This window comes from Trichosurus vulpecula, chromosome 1 (assembly GCF_011100635.1).
Source record: "Trichosurus vulpecula isolate mTriVul1 chromosome 1, mTriVul1.pri, whole genome shotgun sequence".
NCBI lineage: Eukaryota > Metazoa > Chordata > Mammalia > Diprotodontia > Phalangeridae > Trichosurus > Trichosurus vulpecula.
The window spans coordinates 490,387,572-490,409,643 of NC_050573.1; the positions used below are offsets into that span (position 1 = coordinate 490,387,572).

Genomic DNA, 22,072 nt, shown 5'->3' on the forward strand with positions numbered 1-22,072 from the left:
GATATACAGCATCACAGTCTCTAGGCCATCTAGGAATAATGACAGATTTTATTACTTTAAATATGAGATTCTTGTCAAATGGACATTTTACTAGAGGAATTGAATCATATCACATAAATCAAATTAAAGGACAAAAGGAAAGTAGCTAAATGGAGAGATGGATGGCAGGTTCTTTTTAGAGAGGGAAATAAAAGAACTGGTAAAGTTGGTATACTCATACATCTAAAGGCAACAAAAAAGATCATTTCATATGACCTCTGGTCATCTTATATTGCATGATGTTCTCATGATAAATATTTACAAAAAATCCACCTTAAAAAATGCATCATTGGTGCCAATATTTATTGCAGAAGAAGAAGTAAAGGAATTCTTTCAAGAAATTAATGAAACACTCCAACTCAAATCAACAAATATGCTTAAAAACTGTTATTTTAATGGAAAGGTGGGTATAGGCAAGGATTGTGAAAAATATTCTAAAAATATGGTTTGAGTAAGCAATGAGAAAGGTTAAACACTTGTGGATTTAACACAGCTCTCTCTCTAACTTCACATCATTAAAATGAAGCATATTTTAACAGGAAATGACTTGTTACTGATATTGTAGTTAATCCTGAATCATCTGTACATGTAGTCAGACCACTTATTTATTAGAGAAAAGAATAAAATCAATACAAAGGTAGAAAAATAAATATGACATTAATGAAAGCAACTCCAACTTGACCTAATAAAATAACTGAGATGCCCCTTCCCCTCTCTGGGGAAAATTGTAACTATTTCCTACTTAAGTTTGGTGACAGTAAATCAATTACCATCATGAGAAGGTTAAAGTGTAAAAAACACCAACTTCTTAGAAAACACTAAGCAACTTATCAAACAAACAAACAAACAAGGGCATCAATAGACAACAAAGGTATGAGAAATAAATTCATTTGTATGAAAGATAGTAGATAATGATAAGTGGAACTGTCTCAAAAAACAATGAAAAATAGTGGAGGGAAAACAAGTTTCTAAAAAGCTTGGCAAGAGATGCAAAAAGTCTCCCCAAGGATGAAACTGGAAGAACAAGAGATAGAAAAAAATTTGGAAAAGGTCTGCAAAGATTTTTTTTTAAAAATAATGAATCTTTTTCACCATCTAGGACCATGGATACTATACTTTTGGACTCTAAAATCAGTCTCAGATGTGATTCTGGAGGAAGTGGAAATGGCAATTTAGAAGAAAACAAGGATGAGAAAAGCAGCTACACAAACACATACACAGGGGGGAAATCTGTGCTGAAAGTGACACAATTTTTAGGGCACTAAGGGATTGATTATCTATGTATCTGAAGGAGGAGGAAAAAAATACTACAGACATAAAAATCCCTCAGACCTTAGTATTACTAAAAATGGCAACTACGAGAATATCAATCCCTACTGATGCAAATATCTACTTTCCTAGATACATTAAACTTTTTTGAGTACAATCTACACAATGAAAGAATCCTTGAAGAAAACTGGCAGATTTTTGCAAGGCATTTTCTTCAGTTTTACAAACATATATTGGCTAAAAGGTATAGAAAATATAAGATACAATTATCTCAAATGTTGACTATTTTTAAAAAGCTTTTTTTTTAATACAAAAGGAAGCTTTAAAGGCTCTTCTCCAGCAAAGTGTCTCTTAGGCACATATCAAAATAATGTAAGAGTCCTTGAAAAATATAACAGAATAAGTCTTGTTTGACAATTCTCTGATTATTGATTTCAATATCAATTAAGGCATAAAACAGAGTGATTATTTTTGCCAAAGGTGTTCACTACTGTCATAGAAAAGATTCTTCCTGAAATTCAAATCAAAGAGGGATTCTACATACATTCTACATACAGATTCTCCTATTTTCTGGTGACAGTGGACTAACTGCATCAAGCCTTCTTAAATGGTAAAGTGTTCTGAATTAGATCCGTAACCACTCAAAATTGTTTGGCATAACTTTCCAGAGTGAGAAAAAGCAAACAGAAATAGATTACTATTGTCTAGACCACAAGATGCAGTTGTACTTACAACTTATGAACTCATCTATCAGTATATTATCTTGGACAGATATTGCAATGTTCATGTGTTGATCTTTCTGAAACAAAGGCTATATTTTAACATCAATATTCTCCCAAACATGTTGTATGACTGTGGGGCATTGGAACTACAGTCCTCCAAAAACCTGGAGTTGGAGATTATCCAGAGGGCAATGACCAGGTGCACAGTGGGCATGAAGTGAGGGTAACACACTATAAATAAGGCATTGTGCAAATGAAAAGATATAAAAGATGTCATCCAATCACTTTCTAAAATGAATGACCAAAAAGATGGATTGATGATGGAATGAAAGTGAGGGAGAGCTCTCATGATCAATTGGCATCATCGCCATGTCAAATAAAACCAAACCATGAGGAAGCCCTCCATCATAACAAGTAGACCGCCGGCAACAAACTCATGGAAGGACATGAAGAGATACATAAGATGGTTAATAGTGGATAAATTACAATCTTCGTTGTTAGAGAGAATACCCAGATTGAGGAGATCACTGATCCTTGGAGACTACTGGTATCTTAGTGAAGCATGGCATCATAGGCTAGTATATGGGAAATCTCTTTCTTCTTCACATAACCTTTGTCAATGAGGATAAAATTCTGAAAGGAAAGAGTACCTGCAGAAATGAGAAAATCTGGCTCCACTTCTTGTGGAGATTGGCATGGCTACCAGAATTATAAAGAAGAGCAAAGCAGTGATTATTATAATTTCCAAGAAAGCAGAGATTACATTTACTGTTTTGGTATAGTTTATATTCCTTGGCAGATCTAGGACAGAATTTTCCAGTATTGACTTTTAGATAACACGGTGAACTGGTGACTCCTAGAATCACTGCATGATTTTGGATTGCAAAGTAGCACTACAGAACTGATCTTTGCCACAAGTCAGGTCTATGTATACTATATTAATATAAGATCTCACAAAAGTATTTGTTTTACAGAGGCAGCAAGGAAGGCATAGTGGATACAGGGCTGGGCTTAAAGTCATGAAAACTTAGGGTTCAAGTCTTGCCTGAGACACATACTAGCTGGGGCATGTTACTTAACCTATCAGTGCCCCAGGTAACTTTTTAAGACTGTAAAATACTTAGGAGTTGAAAACTAGTTCTGGCAGAGAGGGGAAGAGAGAGAGAGAGAGAGAGAGAGAGAGAGAGAGAGAGAGAGAGAGAGAGAGAGAGAGAGAGAGAGCGCTTTCCAATCAGTAGATTCCTACCCTAATGAAATAATAAATATGGGCCATATGCCCTCAAAAATTATATTATTATTGATATTGTGTTTTATATCACATATGATATAACTTTGAGATAGATAATACAGCATAAGAAGTCTTTACAAAACCCTGTTGGTCAGTGAAATGAAGTTAGAAAAAATAATTTCATGAAGATATACATGATTTTTCCTTTTTAAAAAATCTTCAAAACATTTGATTCAGGCCAACTAGGCCATTCCCAACAGGCAAAGATTTGAGCCTTACCCATAAGCAAAATATACTATTATAATTTTTCAATAACAAATAGAAATCAGATGGGTAATAAATAATTTATGGCTGCCAGCAAAGATTTATTTGGCAATGTCAATCCATGTGAAAGCAACACTGTCTTTCTAGCTTGCAAGGAGAATTGCCATGCATAAGTATCAGTTATTTTTCAGAGATAATTTCCACATGCAGTTTATCTGGCTTTCCACATTAGCAAGTAACATGAAACACAATCAATATCACAGAGACCACAATACAATTAAAGATAAATATGATGCACCCATAGCTTGCTCTAATGGAAACCTGAAGGGAATAAGTTATTACTCTCAACTTATAATCTAGCAAGGTCAGAATTAAAGATAAATCTGATAAGTATTGATGAGCTTCATGTCTCTTCAGAAATAACTACCCGAATTTCCAATTAAGATGGTAATAGATAATGCAACTTTTAAGAAATAAAACTCATAAAAAGAAGTTGTTTTACAAGTCAATAGGATAAAAATGCTCAAGATTCCATTGAGAAGGATTTAATTATCTTCAAAGAAATATAAACACTTAACATACTAGGAATTTGCTCACCAGATTATGTTTTACATTGTTTCTCATTTGGTATAATGGACAAATGTTCATTTATGCAGAATTTTCACGTTGTAATTAAACTTGACAGACAAAAGTATAGATCTAAATACTTTTGGTTACTGTAGTTATGATTTTTAAAATTATCTAAATGTAAATATTTATATAATTTATAACAGGCATAAATAGAAATAAAGAGTATATAATATACTTTATATTTACATATACTTATATGAAAGTATACATGTTATATGCTAAATATACTAAAATATAATATTTATTATGAATACATAGAATATATTTCAATTAGACTGTTTGTAAGCATGACAGAATCTCTTTAGATCATTTTTGAGAGGTTTCATTTTTTTCTTATACAGTTTCTCAATCACACTATTTTGCAGTAGTCTATATTTATCATTTTCATTTTTTAATGTATCTGAAAAATATTTCAGCTTTTTATATGATTATAAATATAATTAAAAATTAAATGATGTGAATCTTTAGTTATAGATGATGTCTTCATTAAGGACACTAAAATGTAGTATAAAGAACTGGAAGAACTAAAGACTACATTTTTGTTTATTTATAAAATAAACATACCCATTTATATTGCACACATAAAATAAACATTTATGAAAGTTTTTTTTTAATTTTTGACAAAAACAAAACATAATTAGTGTTTTTCTTAAAAATCAGTTTCCTTGCACACCAGCTTTTCTCATTCAAAATTTGTTTCCCCCTTCACATAACAAATACCTTAAATTGATTTTGAACCACAAATTTAAATTAATCACGACACCATCAAATGAGTATTATTATATAGAAACACTTCATATATTTATATTAATATTGCTTTATAATAAATATTATATTTTGGTATGTTTTGTATATATAAATAATGTACTATATTCCTTAGATAGAAATAAAAATAGATATAAAATTATATATCTAACTATACAGTCTAATTGAATCTATGACAGTGGATGAGAATGAGAACAAGAGAGCATGAGAAACATTTCAAAGATGGGGAGGGAGAAGATGAAGGATCTTGCTTCCAATAATCGGTGAGTCATTTTTTTTGATAAATTAGTTCATCCATCAGTGGTTATTCCCTTCAGGTTTTATTAATGAAACTCTTATTAGCATTACATTGCTTGTGAGATGCCCCAAACCCACCTCCTGTGTGCTCTGTTTCCTGGGTACCCTCATCACGTGAGGGCTGTTGTAATGAGAAAGGTCTGGTCTCTTGTGGTTTCAAGGTAGATTCTAGTCTGTGGAATTTGTGAATTCTGTCTCTGACAAGAATAGCATTGCCCCTCACATTCTGGTCGGCTCCCTCTCTGGGACCGGACCAGTCAAGGTCCTTCTTTTGTACTACATTAGCAATTTCAGCTACCAGATCTGATTCTGCCTTTTCTGTAGGATTATACTTATGCACATGAACAACATCTTCCCTTTCTCCTAGAAGCTTGGAAATGAGGGAATAGAAATCACCTGCACAGAAAAGAGAAAAGATAAAAGGGGAGGGGAAAACAAGATTATGACAAGGTTGAAAAGTTTCCCAAAATTTCAGCAAAGAAAAAAGAACAGTTCTATGAAGATACCCTGTCTCATCTTGTCTTTTTTATTATTGAGAAGATTGTTTCCAGTCTTTCATACATTAAAAACAAAATAATAATCAAGAACAGGCAAAATATAAGCTGGAACACATACACTGACAACTTTATTTTTGCTATTTTGGGAAGAGTGGACAATGTAGTATGTGACCTCTAAGAACATAGTTGTAGGGACAAAATAATGTGCGCATAATTACAAAGCAAATTTCAATAAAAGATATTTACAATAGATAGATTAATTGGAAGCTGGAGCCAAAATCCTTCAAAAAGGAACAATCTAAAGAATAATTTCTGATGATTTGAAATCATTCCTTAAGGCAAATACTATTCAAGTGTAAAGTCATGGGAAATTAAACTACTTTTTTGGCGGGTATAGGCCAATTTCCATATAACAGACCACAGAAGTCTACATTATTTGTTTTTGTGAAACAAAGCACAAATCTTTATATTTTATTTGTTAATTCCAGGTGATTTTGAACAAGGAAAGATGGTATTCAAGAATACTGATTTTTAAGAAAAACACTTCGAAACTAGTTAATCACGATTATTTCCCAGTGCTCTGTCTTGAGCCCTCTTCTCTTTTCTCTCTATATTCACCTGGTCATTTGATCAATTCCCATAGGTTCAACTATTTCTCAAATCTACATATCTACTCCTAATAGTTCTCCTGAACTACAGTCAGGCATTACCAATTGCTTAACTTGACATCTTTACCTGGATTTTCCAACAGTGTGATGATAATAATAACAGCTAATAATGACAGACATTTACATAGCACCTACTATGTGCCAGGCTAAGCACTTTACACATATTATTTCATTTGATCCTCAGAACAATCCTGGGAGGTGCTGTTATTATCCTCATTTTACAAACGAGGAAACTTAGGCAAACAGAGGTTAAGTGACTTGTCCATAGTGCCACAGCTAGTAAGTATCTGAGGGTGGATTTGAACTCAGGTCTTCCAGATTCCAGGCTTGGTGCTTTATCCACTGCGCCACCTAGCAGACTTGCGTATTTCAAACTCAACATATCCGAAACAAAACTTCTATTTTCCCCAAACTTGTCCTTCTTCAAAAGGTCTCTGTTTCTGTTGTGAAGACTAGCATCCTCCCAGTCATGCAGTTTCACAGCCTTAAACCAGCTCTGACTCTTCTCATTCATTCTCCCATAGCCAAGCTGTTGCCAATGCTTTTGCTGATTCTATCAATGCAACATCTTTTACGATCACAGTTTTATCCTCCTTCAGGTCCTGATCACTTCTCCCCGGACTGCTGAACTAGCTTCTTCACTGGCCTTCTGTTTCAAAGTCTCTGCCTTCTCCAGTCCACACAGCAAACCTTCCATGGCTGCTCCCTGCCTCCAGTGTAATATGAAATCCTAAGCCTGGCAACTAAAGGCCTCCACAGTCTGGCTCCCACTTCCTTTCTAAAATTAACATTTTGTTCCAGACAAATTGGCCGACTGGCTATTTCCTGAACACAAAACACTCTCCTTACCTTCATGGGTCCCCATCTCACTTTAGAGCTGAAGTTTAAGTGCTTCTCATATAAAGCTATTCCTGAGATTTCTCCCTACTCTCATGAGAATGGAAGCCCCTTGAGGACAGGAACTGTTACATTTTTTCTTTATATCCCCATGAACTAGCATAATACCTTGTATTTCAGTAGGCAATTCATAGATATTTGTTGAATTCCATTGAAATACTTTGAAAGAGAAGAGATTTTGACCTAGGGAAAGAAATCACTAAAGTGATTCCAAATTAAAAAAAAAAGTTTTGTGTTTCTATCTACTTGTAGTAAATTTCTTGACTGAAGCATGGGGAAACAGAATATATATCATACATTAATTAACTTAGAAACAAAATTAAGCTCTATTGCAATTCATGATTAATTTTGAACCTGCCATTTAAATTTGTGGTTCAAAATCCATTTAAGGTATTTAAAGTGAAGGGGAAGCAAATTTTGAGCAAGGAAAGTGGTATTCAAAAAAAAAACCTGAGTCTTAAGAAAAACACTTTAAAACTAATTATGTTTTGTTTTTGTCAAAAATAAAGTCTTTTTCCAATTCCTGATACTACGTTTATGTGCCCCTAATGAAGACATCACCTATAACTAAAGATTCATATTGTTTAATTTTTAATTACACTTATAGTCCTATATGATAAAATGCTGAAATACTTTTGAGATAAATTAAGAAATGAAAGTGATAAATAGTTGTTAAATATAGAGTACCACAAAATTGTATGATTGAGAAACTGGTATAAGGAAAAAAATTAAACCTCTCAAAAGTGATCCAAACAGATTCTGTCATGTTTATAAACAGTCTTAGTTCAGCGAATTGAATTGGGATTTTTATCCTTGCTTTTGGAAGGAGCCTATCCCAGGTGAAATCTTCTGTCAAAAAGTAATTACCAAAATAATATGACTGTTTTCAGCAAAATGAACAAAGTAAATTATAGCTCAACCAATCTGTCAGACCATAGGAAAAGATTAACGTGTTAATACAAATGTTTTCTGCTCAATATAGTGCCCTAATACTCTATGCATTAAATCAGACAAATATGCTTTGTTTATTTGAAGATTTCAAATGAAAATGAGACCAACAACCTTTTTTTTTTTTTGGTTTCAACTGTTGAATAGAGTGTAGAGAACCCAGAAAAATGAAGCGATTCTCTGAAGTAAATTAAAATCTTTGCGTCCAATTACAAATAACAGACAATTTGCTAGGAAGAAAGGTAATATATATATATAGTACACTGGTTTTGGAATAAGGGAACTTTCATTCAGATTATATATCTGATGCTTACGCTCCTGGTGTGATGTTGAGAAAATCATTTAACCTCCTTGGGCCTTCCAAGGTTTCCTCATCTATTTAAAGCGGGGATCTGAATAAATGGCCTCTGAGGTTCCTTCTATCTCTAGATCTATGATCCTAAGATTACATTTGAAATAAGGATAGAAAATAATATAGCACTAGATCCAATAAACATATGGTTCAACTTTCTCAACCTGTCTATAACTGAAAGTTGGGCTGTTTGTTTGTTAATGTTGTTTTTACTAAAACTTACAGTCATCTCAGATGCCACTATTCAATTTACTTCCACTAATACGGTAACCAGCTTCCATACTTTCAGCAAACTCCATGCTACCCTGTCCAAGTGCAGTCATGCTATTTCTATCACTAAACATGTATGTCAGGGAGGAGGGGAGGGTTGTTTGGCAATTGTAGGTGTAGTAGCAGTTGAGAAGAGAAAAAAGCAGGGTCAGCAACTTGGATCTGACTTTGATAAATTCACCAAGGCAGTTCTTCTAGATTTAGAAGTAACTTGTCCTCAGTTTCCTTAATGATGGAATCTCCTTATTTTTGCTTATAAAGGAACTAAGCCATTTTTGAAAATTTCAGATTTATTCCTTCCTAACATGAGTGCATAAAGAAATCATCAATTTTCACAGGGCCTGGCATATAGTAAGTATTCAATAAACATTTGCTGATTTGGTTTAATTTGAAGATTATATCAGTACAGCTTTTCATGTTTACTGAAAGCAATTTTAATTGGCCAATTAGCATTTAGAATTTTAGATATCTAAAATTTGTCTCTTTATATTTCCCCCAACAGCAACCCCTTTTCTAAACTTCCCTATTTCTGTTCACAGCACCTCTATCCTTCTAGCCTAACAGGTTCAAAAACTTGGTGTTATACTCAACTCTTCAGTTTCCATAACCCCACATAGCCAATCTGTTGCCAAATCTTGCCATTTCCACTTTCACAATATCTCTTACATCCGACCCCTTCTTTCTACTTACATAGCTAACCACTTTAGTTCAGGTCCACCTTACCTCTCACCTAGATAACTGCAACAACTTTGTAATTTGTCTACCTGCCTCAAGTCTCTTCTTACTTCAGTATTACTCCACATTGGTACTAAAGCGAGTTTCCTTAAACACACATCTAACCATGTGCCTCCCCTACTCAATCAACTCTAATGTCTCCTTGTTGTCTCTAGAAAAATATAAACTCCTCTATTTAGCTTTTAGAGCTCTGCACAACCTGGCCCCAACCTATCTTTCCAGCCTCATTTGACATGTGATTCAACCAAACTACACCTTATCTCTGTATTTCCCAAGTAATACTACATGTCCTAACACCTTGCCTCTGCATTGACTGCCCCTCATGCCAGAAATGTATCTCCTCTAAGTATCACCTTCTATATGAAGCCGGTTTCTTTTCTGATTTCCTCATCTGTTAGTTCTCCCTTTAAACTACCATGTATTTATTTTGTATCTATTCTATACATGCTTATATATGCCCTTGTCATCATGCCCAATAGGGTGTAAGCACTGGGAGTAAGGATTGTTTAATCTTCTGTCTTTGTATCCCCAGTGTGACAGATCATTGGATGACAGAATCCAATCTAGAGTGAGTCACATCTGAAGGCTTGCCAGCTTTTGATAGGGCACACCAGGGCTCTAGGCTCTAGTGCTGTAGCCTTCAGTAATCTAGAGTCACTTCTATAGTAAACTGAAGGATTTCACAAAAATTTCAGAGGAAATAAAAATATGTATTTTTAAAAATTTCTTATTCTGCATCTGTGATTTCACTACTGTAGGGAACTCTTACTGAAAAAACACTCTCCAAATGCAGGTTAGCCCCTGTTCTGCAATTACAGTTTTAGAGAATCATCTAATACTCTGAGGGGTAAAGTGATCTACCTAAATTACACAACCCGTATGGCAGAGGCAGAGCTTGAACCCCATTTTTCCTGACTCTGAGGCCAGTTCTCTATGCACTAGGGCATAGTCCTTCACAATATGTTCACTAGACAGTATTCTATCAGGAATACTAAAAAAAATACTTTCCTGTACTTTAATTATAAGTAGAATTTTTTTATTATTAAAGGAATTAAGGACCAGGTAAAAAAAATATGAAAACAATTCAAAACCAACTTCTGGATAAAAACCGTTACTATCTACTTCTGATTCACCTGGGATTAGAATGTCCCATGACATTATCAGTGCAGTATTGTGGGCTCCCCATTTCCAGGGCAGTCATTCTCATGGTCCTACCAGCATACATACCCTTTTGCGAGACAGGAGAAAGAAGTGTTGGTAAAGGTTAAGGGAGCTGTATCATGGGCAAGAAGGGGTGTAAGCTGTCCCATCTTCTAGTGTACTTTCATTCGTAGTCAGACTGCCCATACTGCTTAAGGTCCCCCATCTCATAACTGTTTTTAAACTCCAGTGAAAATTCCTGTTTTACTTCCATTCATTTCATTTTATCCTCACCTAGCCCCTTCAACTGATCACTGTGATTGCCCAACGGCAATGAAGTTGTGCCAAAAGTGCTGTAAGAGTTGGTCATAGGAAATTTCTGTGGTAGTGGCAGCTAAGATGCTGAGAAAATAAAGGCAGGATAATCCATTAGATTCTAAAACAGTGCCAGGAGTCCAAACCTTGGAGTCTTTCTCCATTCTACCACAGATTAGATTATCTGGATCAGACAACCAAAGTTTCAGGCAGGTAATTTTCCATTTGCCTGAGGATCCGTAACTATGTTTTGCCTCTTAAGGAGACAATTCTTAGACATCTTATAAGAAAACTAGGAATAAACTAATTTATAAAAGAAATAGACTTTGAAAATAATACTATGAGGATCATTTTTAAAGTGCTTCGAAGTAATGGGATCAAAAGTAGATTCCCCTTATTTTTTTATAGTCTTGGGTCTAGTGTAGATTTTATTAGCAAAAAATCACCAAAATTGTGTTTTAGTAGCTTTTCAAATTGTATATTCCTATTTCCCACAAAAATCACTAGTAGTTTATCATCTAAAATAAATAACTCTCATAACTGCCTACTGCTATAAGACTGACTTAGTAAATGGAGAATTAAATATTCATCAACAGCTTAGCTACTAATAAAATATTCTAAATAGCAACTAATTCAATGAAAATTGAACCAAGGCAAGTAAACTACTAAAGGGGTAATAACAATTAGTAAAATGAAAAGCCTCCTTTAAATAATTTGAATCTGAGGGCTCTGAATGAATCATGGCAGATTTTTACCCTCAGATAATTATGTTATTGACTATCAATCTACTGGGGCAACTAAGTGGCACAGTAGATAAAGGCCAAGCCTAGATTCAGGAAGACCTGAGTTCCTATCTGGCTTCAGATACTAGCTGTGTGACCCTGAGCAAATCACTTAACCCTGTTTGCCTCAGTTTCCTCATCTATAAAATGACCTGAAGAAGAAAATATCAAACTATTCTAGTATCATTGCCAAAAAAAACTTCAAATGGGACCACAAAGAGTCAGACCTGACTGAAATGACACAACATTGATCTATTACTGACACTATATGTATGTGTGTGTGTGTGTGTGTATACATATATATATATATATATGTATACACACACACACACACACACATACATATGACTTGAAAACTTTAAACACAGGACACTAATGACTTTCCCAAGGCATATGAATGAGGTAGCTCTAATATTTTTTTTTCAAGGACAAGATTGATTTAAATTAACAAGAATGAATTCTTCTCTTCTTCTTAAAGTAAAGGATTCAGACACAAAACAAGGAAGAGGATCCTCTGCTGTGGTAAAAGGGCTTAGGTGCATTACTTGCATGGAGATCCCTATCTGAGAGCCTGACAGCTTGACAAATGATTGCCTATGTCTACCTGTTCTGCTCTTAGGAAACAAATCCCAAAGCTGTCATTCAGTCAGCCTCCCAAAGCCTTGGGGGGATATTTAGAGGTAGGTTTGATAGATAATTTTAATAAGTAAAGATTGGTTCGCTTCTCATAAATCATATCAAGCCAGTGGATTTTCAATGAATGAGTGTACAAACAAGAAGTTTATGTTTTTTTAAAATTTCATTGAGAGGTGCAATAAGAACAGAAAAGCTAATAAAACCATTTGTAGTCTATTACATAATAAAGTCAGTGCCTAAAATATACAATTAATTACAGATAAAAAAGGACTATGTATTTTAAGTGCTACATCAAGCCTTTTTATTTTAAGTATAATGGAAAAATAGCTACCTTGCTTTTTTTATGGCCAGCTATAGTCTTTTCAAAATGTAAGCTCATTTCTCTGGTTCTGCTTGTTTGATAAAGAACATCAATAGTAATTCAGTTTTGTTAGCATAAAACCATTACAAAATTATTCAGTGTCATAGGACCTGTTTGAGAACCTTTAACTCTCAGAGGTCATGGTGCATTCTCCCTCTACAAATTTTATTGTCATATTCTCTGCCTTGGGAATATGCTGACCTTTGAGTAGAAAGATTGATTATAACAGGTCACAAAGACTACAACAGAAAGGGTTTATAGCAAACTGAATAAAACATGTCAAAGATCTCTTCATACCAAGAAAAGCACAGAAGGCCAATGCACAATGTGGTGAAGAATAAAGGGGCTTATTAGAGATTTTAAGCTATTACATTTTACCCCAAGATTGTCTAAGACATGTGCTTTTAGAAAATAGAAATATTGCATCTCCAGCTGGAATTAATATCAGAAGGAAACATACAGACACAGAATCACCAAGTATTGTTTTGGGGATTCCTGTTGCCCACTATCATAATATTTTCTTGATGTCAGCAAATTCACTGGACTGGTTCACTGGCTCACTGATTTATTAAGCCTATGAAGAGGAAAAACTATTCCTGGGAGTAAAGGATAAGGGCAACTTTTTATTTGCCTTAATATTCTAGGAATGTTAAACCCTAATTTGTAATTTCTTAGTCCACAGGTATAGCTTGATTTAAGGGAACATAGCGCGTGTAGAGTTTTCCAAACTGTGAGGCATGTCCCTTTTAAGGGGACACAAGATCCTCTCAGCAATGGTCAAAATTATTTTTTCTACTATTTTTTCTAGTATAGGTCTCATATAAATATATCAACCAATCAGTAAGTATTTATTAAGTGCATGCTTATGTGCCCCCAATGAGTTGACATCTACTTAAAAAAAATAAAAATAGCCAAGAAAGAAAGATGAACAGAGAATGTGATTCCACTGGTGGGCAGCAGCAAAAAAGGGTAACAACAGCCAAGCAGACCTTCCCTTTCCTGCCTCTGGGGGGCCCCATTCCCCATCCAACCACAGAAACAGAGTTCTGCAATCCACTCTTTTCATTTAGAACCTTCATCTGATGTTGATTGGCTGCTCTCCAACAGTCCTACCCTATGAGAGTGGGATCAAAGCCAATGGCATCATCTGTGGACAGGAGAATACACACAGGCTACCTACCGAGTCAGCCACTACTCTCTCAGACCCTCTGGTACTGACTTGTTGTGCCTCCACATCTTTTATCCCACCATGCCCTCTCCATATGCCTCCATACCTTCCTTTTCCTCAGTGAGGGAAGTTCCAAGTCTAGCTCCACTACAGTGCTGAAGTTTGAGGGTCTAGGCCTCACTTTAGCCTTAGTTGTTGCCCCTTATAGTTGGGATAATAACCCTATTCTTTTTTCCAACAACAACAAAAAAGCCTTATCGAATAGTTAACCTGTGTTATATTGTTTTCATACACAGAAAGATAATCAGGGAAAGTTTGGTATATGCCTAATATGTACATATTGTCTAAATCTAGAATGTAATTTCCGAAGGCCAGGAACTGTTTTAGTTTTGTATCCTCAACACCTAGTACAATGCCTGGAACATAGTAGACACTTGATAAATTCATGTTGATTGACTGATGTTTGGAAATCCACAAGTACATATCAATATGGTACTGTCTGCCCATTGGTGAAAAACTGATGCATTTTAGATGCCTGTTGGCATATTTAGGGCCAAACTATTAGCAGTGTTGGCTGAGATTCCAGCTATACCAAGTTTCCCAAGTCTTTCCGAATCAGTTTCATATTTTTGATTTATTGTATTTATCTCAAGCACAGGTAAATTTCACACTTGTATTGCTAACTTTTAAAGTAGGCTGACATTTTAGTTGGTTTTGAAAATCCAAAAATGTTTTTTGAGTCTGGCAGCAGATCCCAGGAACTAATTCAGAGATGCAGTTTCTGTACAAGGAGTTTAACATATACACTCTAGAGGTTCACTGAAATTCTGTCACTAGTGATCTAGGCTCTAGGAACAACCTCCCAGTTGAAAGTTTCATAAAATGAGGTCCTTTGGATACGTTAGTGGCTAAATCCCCTATGATAGGGTTCAAGGTGGACTAAATTTTGCACAAGAACAGATTCTACTAAAGTTTCTTCATACCGAGTGTGTGTGTATATGTGGGTATGTGTATATGTGTGTGTGCATAAAAAAAGGCAGCTCAAATTCCACCTTCTTCAGACCTTTCCAAGTTCTCACAGCTATTAGTGCCATCCCTTTATCTACTCTCTCTATGTCTTGTATGAGCCTAGTTCTTTCTGTGTTGTCTCTTCCATTAAAATGTCAAAGATATGACCTTTCTTGTATCTTCAGGACTGGCACATAATTAATGCTTATTGACTTACTGTCTGATGTGTAGGGTGACACACATACAAGCACATGCGTTCCCAAGGAAAATATGCAGACAACATGTGTGGCCAGGAAACATACATGGAAAGCCAACTCACTACAAGACTTGCTGTTCATACCTTCTAGTGATGTCATCATCACCTTATTCCTGTTCTCCACTGGTTATGTATAAAGTATCGCTGCCAGATATCACTCCATTGGACTTTGTTCTTGCGCAGGAATTCAGGTCATGAATAAACATAATACAACCTTTGTTCTTTATTTTACCATGAGGCCCCCACTGTGAGCTAACGACTACCTGTGTTGAGGCATCAACCCCTTGGCCTCTGGGAAATTTACAGATTGTTTGTCAGAGTCTAATCAAGGACATGAGAGCAGGCTTCCTTCTCTATGAGAAAAGACCCAATAATTTATAAAATCAGCAATCTGGTAAGTCAGACTCTCTCCACCCTTCTTTCTCCTTTCCCTCATCCCCATTCCCCCAACCAATTATAATGGTCTGAGATCCCAAAGTATAGATCTCAAGATCTATGGAGGTAATAGATTAATATCTCTGCTTTCCCAATAATCACTGTTCTAGAATTCCTGGGAAGTCTAGGAAGCCTCACAGACACATCAGGGATGAGAACTTTTCTTCGAAAAAGAGTAAAGATGGGAAACTATTTTTGTTGCCGTTCCCTGCCCTCCCTCCCCAAATTGTTTTGATACCAGACGTTAGGAGGGAGAAGCTTATCTCAAGACAGACTTGGGGACTTAAAACACACCCTACCTCTGGCTCCCTCATAGCCTCAGTCACCTGTAAAGAGCACCTGTCAATAAATCTCTTTTGGATTTTTAAGTCTTTCCAGGTATGGATGCTGATTTACCATAAAATCATTCACCTAGACATGCATTTGCCCCAAAATGTCAGTAGAATGGGTAGGAGAATTTGATCAATTCTCTTTTTCATTAAAAAAACATAGGGCAAGAGGAGGTGAGTGGAACCAGAAGAACAATTTATACAATAACAGCAATATTGTTGCATTTATGCTTGTAAAGATAATATTTTTTCTAAACTTTGAAAGACTTGGGAACTCTAACTAACACAATGACCAACCACAATTCCAAAGGGGGAATGATGAAATATGCTGCCTCCTCCTGAGAGGTAATGGATTCAGAGCTCAGATTTTTTTCCCCCTTTGGACATGGCCAATACAAGGAATCTGTTTTCCTTGTTTTTCTTGTTTTTCCTATTGTTTATAATAGGGACTTTATTTTTCTAGCTTTCTCAATGGGGGTGGGGGAGTGGGGCAGGAGAATGGGAAGGAGAGAAGGCAGATCTTCATTTGAAAATAAAATAAAATTTAACTTAATAAAAAAGAAAAATATTGCCGAAGCAGAAAATAGCACTAGTTCCCACACGACATCACAGGACAGGAATGCTGAGATATGGGTAAATAGTGATCAATGGTGTATTGGGATAAAAATTCAGTGACTCTTTTTCTCACCTCGAGTTACAAATGCATTCTAGGAAAACTCGTTATGAAATGGGCAATCTACGAAGAGTTTTAGTATTAGCTCTAACTATTGTCCTCGGCCATGGGGTACTTTGGTCACTTCTCCGTATCCCTTGTGGAATGAGTACAGTTCAGGGCAAGAATACTAGATTTCAAATCAAAGGACCTGGGTTTGAATCATAGCACATATGCTACTGGTTTTTAAATTTAATTTTTAAAATTTAAATATTTAAAAAATGTTAGTTTTAGGCAAGACCTTTTCCTTCTCTGGGCATCAGTTTCCTCATCTATTAAATAGACCAAATGACTCCTAATTTCCTTTCAACTCTAAATCTAAGGTTATATAATCCTAAGAACAAATCTCATAGGATGGAGCTGAGAAAATTTAGGAGGACATCCCAGGATCCCCTCCAGTCCCTTGAGGGCTTGAGATCCAAATTAGGCCAAGGATCACCAACAGGGTGAGTGCTTTACAAGGACAAACTGTTTCTGAGAAGCATGTTGCTCTAGATCTCTTCAGGGGAGGCCAATGGAAAGTTTAAACTCAATTGGTGATACTAATACTAATATACTGTTTCAGGAAGCTTTCTGACTATGACTACTTTTTTTTTTAATGAAAAGAAGAATTGGTCAAATTTTCCTACTCATTCTGCTTCCTATATCTAGGGGCAAGCGTACTATCTAGGCAAGTGATTTTATGGCAAATCAGCATCCATGCCAGGAGAGCTCACCTAGATCATAAGCAATGGGATTCTCAGTCCCTCTACACTAATCCAGGGGTCTCCACAGCCTAGGGAGTGGTTGTGTCGGCCCACGGAAAACTTTTGTATCTATACCTTTTCCTGTGATATTTATTTAAACAAACAGGGTTGTGTTTATAGTGCTTCTCTGTGTACCTATCAGTGCTTGTTGATGCAGAACGCATACATAGAGGATCAATTCAAAAGACAGAAAATGTCCATTATCTGTACTATGAGAATTAATTCTAAATGATACTTTGTTTTTTCTTTTTATTTGCAGTCAAATCCTATTACTTTCTGACTTATACTTTTAAAATTAAAATGCTATCTTTCATTCAGCTGCTAAAGTGATTTCCCTAAAGGACAGGCCACTCTCTACTTATAAACTCCAGTGGCTCCCCAGTACCACCAAGGTCAAATACAAAATCCTCTATTTGTTGTTCAAAGCCCTTCATAACCTCCTCTCACCATCCCCCATCTTTTCCCAATCTTTTTATACCTTACTCCTTGCTATGTGCTTTTCAATCCATTGATATTGACCTTGCCATTCCTTGAATAAAGACACTCTATCTCTTGGCTCAGGGCATTTTCTCCAGGTGCCCCCACATGCCTGGAATGGTTTTCCTCCTCATCTCAACCTCCTGGCTTCTCCTGCTTCCTTCAAGTCCCAGCTTCCATCCTACCTTCTAAAAGAAGCCCTTCTCAATCCCTCTTAATTCTAGTGCCTTCCCTCTCTTGATTATTTCCTATTTATCCTATATACATCTTCTTTGGATATAGTTGTTTGCATGTTGTCTTCCCCATTAGATTGTGATCTCCTTGAGAGCAAATACTCTCTTTTGCCTTTCTTCCCATCCTGAGCACTTAGCACAGGGCTTGGCACATGGTAAGTAGCTGCTTAAGAAATGCTTACTGAGCGATTGAATAGTATGAATGACAGAAATGCCCTCATGTACAAGGAATCTGTTTGAGTTTTGGAGCTTTTAACTTCCACAGACATTGTTTACAAATTATCAAAAATAGAAGCAGTTACTGGAAGGAAAAAAATAGATCTGTTTAAAAGCATTTGGTTTGTACAACCAAACCTTTCAAAAGCCTACTGTTAAGGAAAGAGCAAGGGTAAAAATCTAACAATTAATCTTTCATTTATTTATAAAAAATGTTCTTCTGTGAAACCAGCTTTCCAGAAGTTCTGATGTTTTACAACTAACTGAAAATGAGAAGCTCAGTGAAGCTTCCGTTTCTACTGAAACACAATGATGAGGATACATCTGTCAAATGCAGTCTTGTACCAAATGGTCTGTATATAACTATTGCTCTTTGGGAATTCTAATATATCAGCTACTTTTTAATGGCACACATTTCACTGAGTTTACACAGCACTAAATTAACTTGTTTTGTGTATGTATATGTTTCAGCCAGATTACCACAAGTACTTTTCATATCATTAGTTAGGATATCATTACTGATTTTTATTGCTAAAACAAGGAGTTTCTAATTCTAGTAATTTTAAGTCATTAAGTTGATATACATCATTTAAAAATCATCCCAAGTATGTATTATGCCCAAGAGACTTTTCATTGGCTAAATTTCTGTGTATACACATACACATGTAAATTTATGTATATACATACATATTCACATATATATATATATATATACATACACAATCATTTTGGGAAAACAAAGTTTGCTGAAGAAGCTGCTGCATAATTTGCAATGTTAAAATGGCTAGATTTAAAAGATTGCCCTTACCTTTTCCTAATTTTAGAGTTCAAAAAGGACAGTTTCTGGCTGTGGTAAGTGTAAAATTAATATTTTTTTAAAAAATGAAATATTTTGCAAAAAATACATTGACTATTGATAACCAACTAAACTTGCTTAATAACTATAATTAATTTCAATGCATAAAGTACCAAAAGCAATTCTTTAGTTATGTCTTCTAAGTACTCATCAAGATTCTTTTGCCAGTCTCATTCACTTTTTCTCTTAGATGATCATAGTGCATGCACATTTTTTTCTTCTGATGTTGTATTTGTTTTTTCCATTATATTGTTTCATGAGATAGGATTATCTAGTGGAAAACAAGCTACCCTTGTAGTCACGAATATCTGAGTTCGAGTTTGGTCTTTGACACATGTTTATTGTGTGATCTGAGGCAAGAACCTTAATCTTTCAATTTTCTACACAACTTTCTAAGACCATAAATTACAAATGACTTGCTACCTGCATCAGTGGAGAGGGTTTTCATATTGGAAAGTTTCTAAACTAATGAAATCACAAATGCAGACTCTCCCTCCTCCCTCTACCTGCCAAAATCATTAAGGTCTTTCCATATTTCTTTTTATTCTTCATACTTAGTTTTAACTAAATTATAGCATTCTGTTCATTAAGGTACTACAAATTAAGTAAATAGCCCCCTCTTGTTGGAAATTTAGATTGCTTCTAAATTTCTGCAATTCATACCATGCTTCTATAAAAATCTTGGCAAAGATACCTCCTTTTTTGTTGTTTTTAATAACATTTTCAGGATATTGCTCCAGCAGTAGGATTACTGCATAAAAAGGTTAGCTAATTTTTGTAACTATTATTATGTATGGCCAGATTGCTCTCCTAAACCAATTGGGAAATTTCCAATCCCGCCATTCATGAACAAGTGTACCTTTTTTCCCCCATAACCCGTTTTTACTGCTTTCAATTATTTCTGAAAATCTGGACCTGAGTTTGTACTTCAAAATTGTTTAAATTTACATCTCTTTAAATATTGTTGAGATAAAGCATTTTGAAAGTGATAATAAACAATTTTTATTTTCCCTTTGAAATTATTTGTTCATATTCTTTGACCCTTATCTATTGTGGGCTAAGAGTTTTTGACTTTTTAATAATGCCTATATAGATTTTAAAAATCACTTTTTGTTTATTGGTTTTAATGAATGCTTTTGCAAATTTACAATTTTCTTTTCCTCATTTTTTTTTGTTCTGCAGAAATATTTTATGTTCATGTCCTACTCTGATGTCTTATCATAGAACAGAGGTAACCCTCTATCCTTGAAGATTATGCCAACAAACCAAAAGTTTTGGCAGATCTACTACTCTATAAAGACTTCAAATATGGTCCTGGCAATGTCTTTTTTCTCTGGATTGGCCTAGCTGAAGACAGGGAGGCTCAAAACTTACTGGTTACTTAGTCATGAATTCTTTCCCCATGCCAACTCATGGAAAAAATAAGAACCTAAAATGGTCCTGTATAGCTTCCTTTGAATTTTGCAGTGATGGTAGCAGAAGAATGGAAAAAAGGGTCAGAGGATGCCTGGACGATAGTCACACAGTGTGAGCTGTCATAGATGGGGCATAGTCTGGATCACTGGAGGAAGTACCATGCTGTAGCATACCTGTAGTGCAGTACACATGCAGTATGGTCTACCATAGACTCTCTGGAATATTGAAGTAGTCTACCATATCTATCTTTTCCTAATAATTACTTCTATGTGCTCAATAACAGTAATAATTAAAAATCTTTCTGCAATTAACACAGTTTATTCCATTTTCTTCCATCTTTCATATTATATACACTCTAAATGCAAGATCTTTGTTATATTCTTACTCTAAAACTTCAACAAATTCATTGTATCCATTCATTTTTTTTTTAGCTGAGGATTAAGGTAGATACTTTTTATTGTGATGAGAAAAAAAAAATCACCTACACTTATTTCTCAACATGGCCTGCAGGTAACTCTGGGTTCTCTAAAGTCTTTGATTTTAAAATGCAGTCTCTGGCAGGTTCCATCCTAACGAGCTTTGAGAATGGTCCCAGTAACAGACCAAGTCTGTTTGCTGAGGTTGAGCCAAGCTGAAGAAGCACACATTCGTTACCACTAAGGCTGGGCCTTCTGGTGACAAACTCTTTGGTAATGGCAACCCTTAAACAAACAAAAACATAGACACACACACATATATATGTATTTATATATGTATGTGTACATGTATATGTGTATATGTATGTGTGTATGTATGTATGTGTGTATATATGTATATTTCTCTGTCTATAGAGAGAGTCGTCATTGGTTCCTTTCTAACTTTGTAGTAAAGATGGCATAATGATGGCAACTCACTTTTAGATGGTCTACAAATATATGTATATATGTATGTATGTGTGTATATATGTATATTTCTCTGTCTATAGAGAGAGTCGTCTTTGGATCCTTTCTAACTTTGTAGTAAAGATGGCATAATGATGGCAACTCACTTTTAGATGGTCTACAAATTTTAAATTAACCATTAGTACTCTAAATGTAAGGTCTTTCTCTAATCACTGATAAGTGAGTGGGCATATAGGAGGAGAAGCTGCATCATATCAATCTTCATATTCTTGCTATGACTAAAACAAGAAGAAAGAAGGCAGTTGCACTTGAATAGAAGAATGGCTTTATATTCCTTAGAGAGGCAAAGAGAAGAGGTGGCAAAGTTGGTTTTATTTTATGACCAAGGGCAATAAGAAATTTTCATAGGACATTTCATTATCTTATATTTCAGTGCTCATGAGCAGTTATTTGCAAAAAAATAAGTCATGAAAACAATAAAGCTTATTTACAACAGTGGTTATAGAGATGAAGACACTCCAAAT

At 35.2% G+C, this 22,072-nt stretch overlaps 1 protein-coding gene across 6 annotated transcripts in view; it reads right to left on the reverse strand.

The window, feature by feature from the left end:
- Nucleotides 1-22,072, reverse strand: part of PAM (peptidylglycine alpha-amidating monooxygenase) — a 409,388-nt gene that overhangs the window by 64,477 nt on the left and 322,839 nt on the right. For 4 of the 6 annotated variants that reach the window (XM_036737477.1, XM_036737497.1, XM_036737489.1 and 1 more), the window contains one exon: nt 5,293-5,610. The exons of the other annotated variants lie outside the window; for them this stretch is intronic. In XM_036737477.1, coding sequence (XP_036593372.1) covers nt 5,293-5,610 — 318 coding nt within the window. The remainder of the gene's footprint in view (nt 1-5,292; nt 5,611-22,072) is intronic. 6 annotated transcript variants of the gene reach the window in all.